The sequence below is a fragment of the Cicer arietinum genome, chromosome 4, assembly GCF_000331145.2.
Source record: "Cicer arietinum cultivar CDC Frontier isolate Library 1 chromosome 4, Cicar.CDCFrontier_v2.0, whole genome shotgun sequence".
NCBI lineage: Eukaryota > Viridiplantae > Streptophyta > Magnoliopsida > Fabales > Fabaceae > Cicer > Cicer arietinum.
The window spans coordinates 62,915,089-62,924,722 of NC_021163.2; the positions used below are offsets into that span (position 1 = coordinate 62,915,089).

The window sequence follows — 9,634 nt, forward strand, 5'->3', positions numbered from 1 at the left end:
AAAGATAAATAAAGGTTAAAATATTCTATGTCATATTTGATTTGATCAAATAAAAGAACAAATGTGACCGTAAACTTTTTAAACATTTTCTACTACTTTTTTCTTAATCGAATAAATTTATCTTAATTACACTTAATGGAATGTGAGAATAGTGTAACTACTGTGTAAGAAAAAAAAAAAGAGAAATGTGATTATTGATATTATATATATATATATATATAAACAGTAGATATCAAAATATAAGAAGAAATTTAAATAACTCATCATTAAATGACATAAGTCTAAATTATTTTTACACAATTACGAATATCTAAACTTTAATAATATCATCATATATCAGTTGAATCATGTCTTATGAATTATATAAATTTCGTTTTTACTAGCTTAATAAGTGAACAAATTTTTAAAAGAAATTATTTTATAAAAATATTAAATATAAAATTAAATAAGTTTTTAATCTCGGTAAAATTTTACTTTTTTTTTTACTTTATAAAAATTTCATCAACTTTTAATCTTTTAAGATTTTTCATTTTTAGTTCCTGATTTTAAACTTACTCTTGTTTATCTTTTGAATTTATAAATAAATTTTTGCAGTAATATTTATGATATTTTTTAAAAAAATAACATGTAATAAATTAAATATAAATTTTTAAGCGTCAAAAACTTAAAAATTTATATTTAATTAATTATTTGTTAAAAAATTCTAAATTTTTATAAAGAAGTTGTTAAACATGTTCATAAATATTACTTCAAAAATCAATTTAAAAATTCAAAAAATACATAATAGTTGATATAAAATCAAAGACTAATAAAAACAATAAATTTTAAGGTCTAAAAATTGACGAATTTGAGTCTAAAAATAAAATAGTCAAATTCTACAGAAAATAAAAATTTATTTAACCCTTAAATACATCAACTATTCGAATTAAATTTTAAATATTTTGTATCATTAAGTAAAATTTAAATAAATTTCATTAAATGACATAAACCTAATTTTACCATTGTCAGATAATTATGCACAATTTTTCAAAATGATAATAATAATTCTCACCAGTATATTCATTTCTCACTATACTAATTTATAAAATACATACATCTATTATAAATATCTACATGATAAAAACACACTCTTGATTAAAGTTTGATTGTGAAATTAATTTTTATGTATCCACGATATAAAATTTTAATACATATATATCTAATCAAATTATACAATGAATATATAGTTTATAAAATATTTTTATAAATATATACTTGATGAATGTAATTAAATAAACCCATAGATGTAAAAAAAAAATTGGTCAAATGTAAAAAAATATTATTCTATTAATAAAAATGAAATCCAAAAGTTTATTACACATCTGGCACGAACTAACCCGGGCACAGTACGTATTTTGTAAAGAGAAGTGCTTTTCTGTTGATGTTGTAAAACTTTAATATGTGATTTGATTTGATAAATTTTGTCGTCTTTAACTTTTAGTTTAATTTAGAGAGGGAAATTCTAAAGTCAACTACACCTCATCATTTGGTCTTGGTTCTTGTAGGCAACACCTCATTTCCCACTTTGTATACTTTTTACTATTCTTCATCATCATATTCATTCATATATCATCATTAACTCTCTATATAATCACATTCCCTATCATCATCCATTTCATCACCGTGTGGAAAAAATTCAAACATGAAGGTGCATCAGTTCACACGTGGATTTTGGGAGCATGAACCTTCCCTTACACTTGGGTGCAAGCGTTTACGCCCTCTTGCTCCTAAAATTTCTAATAACACCGATCATTCTACTACTAACACCCCCTCTCTTTCTTTTGATCTCAAGAGTTTCATTAGACCCGAAAGTGCTTCCAGAATTAATCTTGCTTCTTCCGATGATAACAAGAAAGATCCACCTTCACCACAAGGCCAGGTTCATAATTAAACTCTCCTTAATTATTTTATCTTTCTTTTAAGCCTCTCTATTCATGCAATAGTCATAATTAACTCACGTGCACATATCATGCAATAAAAAAGAAATTAAGAACATAAATAATTCACATTAACTTCAGGCCTACAGCCACCATGACATAAAAAACAAAAATTGGCGATTTTTTTATATGAAGATATTTTTTTAACCGCTTAATTTTAATTTCAACTATATAAAACACATTTTTATATATATTTTTGTAAAATTTAAGATAATGACATAATTTTACTTACAATGACTAACATTAATAATTCGTCTCATAAAAAATATTAAGTTAAATTTCTTTTCGAAGAAATATTGACATTTAATATCCGATGACTCCCCGAACATTACCACCTTTTTTAAAAGTCGCGATGATATAGTTAAAAAATAATTTTTTATTTTTATTTTTATTTATTTATAATTAAAAATGCCAGTTTGTATGCTAAGTATTTATAATAATTTATAGGTTGAGACGCTTCCAGGAGGGACAAGATGGAATCCAACACAAGAACAAATAGGAATATTAGAGATGTTATACAGAGGAGGGATGAGAACTCCAAATGCACAACAAATAGAACAAATCACAATTCAACTTGGCAAGTACGGAAAGATTGAAGGGAAAAATGTGTTCTATTGGTTCCAAAACCACAAAGCACGCGAGAGACAAAAGCAGAAAAGAAATAGTCTTGGCCTTGTTCATAGTCCTCGAACTCCCACCACAACACTTGTGTCACCCACCTTTAGTTGCATTACAACTTTGGACACCCCCAAAAGGGTATGTTCATATGTCTTTATGTTGTCTAATTCTATTATTTTCAAGCTATAATTAATTAATTATTTAATAGGATGCATTAAAGATTACTATTTCTAGATTAATATCAATTATGATTTTTCCACAACTATATATACATTTATTTATCGTACGTACCCAATGTGTCTATAACAATGAAACAAGATATAGGTTATTGAATATGTTACATTAATTTTGGGCAGGGTGAAGTAATGGAAAGAGATCAAGGAGATCATAGTCCATTGAAAAAGAGTAGGAGTTGGCCATTGGAGTACATAGAAGAGCAAAATTGGTCAATGTGCAAAGAAGAGGAACATAAAACTCTAGAGCTTTTCCCATTACATCCGGAAGGCAGATGAAGGGGTTTGTTTAATTTTATCATGAACATTTTAGCAATAATAAGGAATTTTTAGATTTTTTTTTCTTTCTTTCCGTAATGTGCTTTAATTTGCTTTAGTGTAATTTCTTCTTTCATTTGCATTGGGAAAGAAGAAAGACAAAGATGTGTACTACTGTGTCTTTGTACTCTTTCACGTAATGTTATTGTTCCTGACTTTGGAGCCGAATTAACAAAACTTTATTTTGTCGCTATTTTTTTTTTTTTTTTTTTTGTTATTTGTTGATTAATTCAGCGTAGTTAGGTGTGACTTTGAAAACATTAAATCCTTTTTTGACAACATAGGCTTGTGAATCGAGAGCTTTTGGTTAAAAGGTGAAGCTATATAGGACACTGAAGTCCACGCACCTACTTCTACATACTTCTCTAATTCTTCTTTAAACTTATCTTAATTAAGCTATGATCTTAGAGTTTAAATTAATTAATTTAATTGTATTTTTAGTCTTATATTTTTATCGATTTACGAAATTCATTTTTAATTTTAAAATTTAATAGCTTTAATTTTTATTCTGATTATTTAATTAAAAAATAACAATGTGACATATTTTAAATAACGTGATATTTGATTGATGGTGTAGAATTATCAATATCCATAAAATCGTGATAAAATTCTCCAAAATTTTACCTTTTCAATTTCAAAATTATTTTATATTTGTAGTTTAATCGATAACATATAAATAATTAATACATCTATATTATTATATATTATGAAATCGTACGTTCAACTATTTAAAATATATGTCAAATTATTATTTTTTTAATTCAAAAATCTCAATAAAACCAAATTGCATAATAATTTGATGAAAATAGAAAGAGTAAAAGTACGATTAAACTAAATTAATTTGAAAAAAGCATGTTATTGTCCTCGATCTAGCCGAAATTGCATAATAATCACACTTGATACTCCACTCACACTATAGATCAGACTTTGATAAAGTAAGGCACATTTGAGTGAGAAAACGGTGGTACATGGTTCATATAATTTTTTAATGGTATATTACATGCAAATTTAGGCCTATATATGGATTAGTATCACAGATTCACAGTGATTGTAGGGTCAATGATTAACCCACCATGAGAATCGGGAGGGAAAGAAAGATCAACAATTTGAAAAATTAATAATTAAAGTATATAGTCCCCAAAAGGGCCACTAAAAATTGGTTGTATATTTAAATAACAAAGGGTAATGTCGATAGATTCGAATTGACACAAGGTATTGTTGAGAAATGGAAGGTTAGTGCACAATTAGAAGGTGACATAGACATATCCGAACATTGTCCAATTGTGCTGAGGTGAATTGGAATTTTAAACTAATTAGATTGATTTTTCAATTGTTGGGTCAAGCATCCGGGCATTATGTAATTCGTTAAGGAAAATTTGTCTTTTTTTTTTTTTTTTCTTATGTGGATGGCTAGAAAACATACACAGTAAAGGAAAAGTTCCGAGGAGGAGTAACTTAGAGGCTTTTGAAAGTTGGAAACAATTGGGTGGAAGGTGTCTTTATGGTTTTGAGCATGAAAGGTTGTTATTTAATCGGTGAAATTTTGAATTTGATGCTTACAACCCTATTCTTGGGAAGAAGAGGACAATGGGGAAATTTGATGTTTCGACAACACTAAAAGTCTCGATTCAAATGGGTACAAAGTTAAATTTTTTAAAGCAAGTTGAGACTTTTTGAAAGAAGATATAGGTTTTTTTGAAAACGTTCCTCACCACCCAAAGTTACCGAAGGCAAATTACATTATCTTTTATTTCATTGATCCCAAAGAAGGATGATCCTTATTCATTAACAAACTATTGCCAAATCTCCTTAATTAGTAGCTTATACAAAAGTTATTTTGAAATCCTGTTGATTTTATATTTAGATATTTAGAGATTGGATGTTAACAAAGTTTTTATAAGTATAATATAATTGATTTCAGTACGAAAGAAGAACTGTATTTTTGAAAAAAATTTAAAATAAGATTTGATTCAGATTTATGATTGAATAAAATCTTTGACCAACTTGAAAAGAATATATGATCACATGTTTTTGAAGAAAATTTAAAATAAGATTTTATTCTGATTTATGATTGAATAAAATCTTTGACGAGTTAGAAATAGGATGTGGTCAAATTTCGAAAAAGATTTGATCGAGATTTATCTACAACAAAATATGAACAGTATGAATTTGAAAAATTTACAAACTCAATTTGAATAAAATACGGTCATAATCAATATGAAGAATTTATAAAATCAATCTGAACAAAATACAAACAAAATCAATATTAAGAATTTACAAACTCAATCTGAACAAGAAACAAACATAGTCAATATGAAAAATTTAAAAACTTAATGAGAACAAAGGACGGATAAAATCAATTTAGAAAAACTATTCAGATTGGATTCATAAATAAAGAATTGACTAAATAACATATTATCAAAAAATATATTGTTCATATTATTTTTGAATAAGATCATTATTAACCAAGCCAAGAATGAAGATACAATTTAGAATTAAACAAGTACTAAATTGAAGTTCTAATTATATCTATAAATAGATATAAAGACAAAAGAAGAAGATCGTCAAAAAATAAAATAAAAAATGGTAGAATAACTTAAGCTCAAAATTTCAAATTTATCTTAGAGTTCAAAGAGAAAAACAGTTGTTCGGATGAGAAATATTTTCCAAGTGTTTTTCTTATAGTGTGATAGTCATTACTGTAATCAAATTGTTATAAGCAAATTACTTAAGTTTCAAATTCTTGTAACCTAGCTCGATAATGGTTTTAGTGTTCCTTCAACAATTTGGGGTTGTTGGTTTGTGTGGAGAAGACTTGACTTGTATGGTCAAGGTATTGGTTGCATTCCTTCAACAATCTGAGGTTGTCAGATTGTTAGGAGAAGACTTGGCTTGTAGAGTCAAGGTGGTTAGTTCCTTAAAAAGTCTGGGGTTGTTAGGCTGTTTGGAAAGACTACCTTAGAGAGTCATGTGATTTGTAATTCAAGATATTTGAATAAATGGATTCAAGCTTTCTGAATGAGGGAACTGAATGTAACCAAGTTAGTAGTGAACCAAGATAAAGCTATGTGTCCAATTATTTATACTTTCATTGTTTGTTGTCTCTGAACTCGATTGCTTCTTATTTAAGTAATTCATAAAAATCAACCAGCCTTCATCAAATTAACAAAAAGTTATCAAATTTTTCAAATACAATTCAACCCCCTTATCATGTTTGCACCTTCATGGTAAACAACATTCCTACTCGAAAGACAAATCCTTGATAATGTTCTTATCTTAAATGAAGCAATGGATTATGCGGAAAGAAGGAATAAGGGATGTTTGTTGCTAAAGGTTATTTTTGAACGAGCATATTAGTTAATGATAGTACTACAACATATTTTTCTACTCATAGAAGTTTGAGGTAAGACGATTTGCTTATCTTGTTTCTATTCTTGATTGTTGTGGAGAGGTTGGTTGGTTTAACTTATAAAATATAGAGGAGATTGTAAATTATAGTGTATAATTATCACTAAGACAAGACAAGGTGGACGAGGTATATAAAATCAAGTGCTTTGTGCTTCTTCCAATTTAATCATTGGTCACTATTATGATCCCTTTTTGTATCCATCAATTATCACGACGTTGTCTAAAGTTGACCATTCATGTGGATTGAATGGATAAGGTGTTATGTTGTTGTACTGGTGATCGTCTCATATATGCTTTAAGAGTTAAACATATGAACCCATAAATGAAAATTTGTGTTTATGTGGTCCTTGGGTAAGAATTTTTTTTTTTTTTTTTTATCTTGGAGATTGATTTTAAAATAAATGTGTTGTTGCGAAGAAACTTGGCAGACCAAACAATGAAAAGTTATGTTTCTTAATTTCGAGATGAAGAAACATCACGACACCTATTATTTAATTACGGTTTCATATTGCATACGAGATGAAATTTTAAATTGGATGGGTGTGTAGAGACCTATTCCAACATAATGTCATGGTGCATTTTACTCAATTTGACGCATCATTAAAGAGAAGAAAATTGAAGTAAAAATGCACAATCATATGGCTCGTGAGAATAATATGTTGTATCAAGGTGAAAAGAAACAAAATTATCCTCGTACGAGGTATGACATAGTATCCAGGCTTAATCAACCATATGAAAATGATTTCTAAGAGTTGGATGAGCAACCCATAAGGGTATATTATAATTTCACACTTGGGTGTAACAACCATCAAATTGTCTTGGTGTCTTGTATAATCATGTGTTTGTAACATAGTTTAGCGAGTCTAAGTACCTCTTGTACTCCTATTGATGTAAAAAAAAATGTGTACTAGTGTTCTATAAAAAAAATCTTGAACTTTTAAGTATTATTAAAAAGTTGCATTTTTTTTTGGGACATAATTTTTTATTGATATTTTGAGACACACAATAGAGACGAATTAGAGACTAACTACATATGTAAGAGATTTAATAATAACAAATTTAATGTAAACGTTTTCATTACATTCAAACAAATTGGGGAGAAAATAATTTTTCAAAGCCATATCTATATAATTTTATGTCACAAATTTTGAGATAGATGTTTGGACAAAAAACTTTTTTTGTGATATTTATGAACACTGTTCAGAAACATCAACCATTTGTTCATAGTTGTACTTCAAACCATTTTTTTAAGGACAACCATGCCAAAAAAAGCATTCATAGTATTTTTCATTTTTATGCCTCTAGATAACCAAGTTTTTCTAAAATAAAAAAAGTATCAAATTTCAAATAATTAAATGCAATATTAGTATATATTTATTAAGGAAATACATGTTTAAGAAAATCACACAAGTCAATGATTAACACCATGTGCCGTAGTTTTTGTTTGAAGAGAATATAAACACACTGTACAGGGAGAATTATAGAACACAGAATAATCTTTAATTTGAAGCCTTTGATTTACATCTACAAAAACCACTTCAACATAATTTATTCACCATTTCAAATAAGATCGTAAGAATGTGTAATCCAATCCAATATATGTATATTATTTATAATCCACTATACATAAATGCAATATAACTATTACCGTCATTTTTTTCTCATTCAATCATTACGGTTATAATGATAATTACGGTCAGACTTTAATCCTTGTTGGAATTTAATTTTCTTTCATCTTCTTAATTATGATAGATCATGATTGTACCACTTGACTTCAAGACTCTTTGTACTAGCATTCTTTTTTTATTCCTTCACCTCTCATTACAACAAAAACAAAAAAGATAGTAAAATAAAACTAAAACTAAATTAAAAATACCGTATTAAACTATCAAACAAAGTTATAAAAATAAATAAATTCTATGAATAAATTATACCACCAACCGTTATCCAAATGAACCTTGTTGACATTTGCAATAAGATAGGTAAAGCACCTATATAAACAAATAACCATATCATCTATGGCATATAAAGAATTTGGAATAAATAAATAATTAAATAAATAAATAAATAGTTGTTGAATATAAATAAATACAAATGAATAAATATATAAATAAAAAATAAATATAAATATGCATAGGTAAATTTAATGTTCTTACTAAATTGGCTTCTATCAATTTTTAAATTGTTATCATTTATGTTTAGATTGAATCTTCACTTAATGACAGACTAGCATGACTATATACTGACTCAGTAACATCTCAATACATTTTGTTGAGGTAAAATTTCAAATTAATATTTTGATGTAAACAAACAAATATTAATTAAATACTCGAATTATAATTATAAATGATGTGTTAATTTAATATGTGATTTTTAGCGTAATAATCTAATATAGTTACTAAACAATGCAAGCAATATCAGTTTAAAGAAAAGTAAAAAATGAACAAAACAATACCAAGAACGTTCTTGACAATATTATAGAATATCAAGAACGTTATCCACGTTTTTCATTTTTCATCAAACAAGTTTAAATCATTTGTTAATGCAAGGAAATCTCCTACAAATTATGAATGCATTTCCAATACATCTACAAGGAATATACAACTCTTACATCAGCAAAAGAAACACTCCAAAAGATTAAATATTAAAAGACACGACTCAAATCAAAAGTGACAAATGATCATTCTTCCCCATGCTGACATCATTCTCCAGCATGTTAAGATCAATATCGAGAATGTTAACATCATTTTCCAGCATGTTAACATTAGTCTCCAGAATTTTAACATAATTCTCAAACATGTTACAATTAATCTTTAGAATGTTAACATCGTTCTCCAACATATTAACAATCATTCTCAAACTTGTTTTGCATGAATCAAAGACAATCTTGATCTGAATACATTAAACAAATCTCTGAGATATCAGTGTGCATAAAAAAGGATCGCTACAATCAAGAATGATAAACTACAAATCAGACATTATTATCAAAAAAAGCAAAAACACATAATGTTCAAGTTAAGAACATTCATGGTTCAAAAAGTCTAGTCTTTAGTCAAATCTAACACATGTTAGATGAACACC

The 9,634-nt window shown here is 27.0% G+C and overlaps 1 protein-coding gene across 1 annotated transcript; it reads left to right on the forward strand.

The window, feature by feature from the left end:
- Nucleotides 1–1,640: 1,640 nt before the first annotated feature.
- Nucleotides 1,641–3,338, forward strand: LOC101502138 (WUSCHEL-related homeobox 4). The gene is made up of 3 exons (XM_004498986.4): nucleotides 1,641–1,918; nucleotides 2,424–2,732; nucleotides 2,951–3,338. Exons 1-3 carry the CDS (start codon nucleotides 1,682–1,684, stop codon nucleotides 3,104–3,106), a joined length of 702 nt encoding a protein of 233 aa, XP_004499043.1. The 5' UTR covers nucleotides 1,641–1,681; the 3' UTR covers nucleotides 3,107–3,338.
- Nucleotides 3,339–9,634: the final 6,296 nt, after the last annotated feature.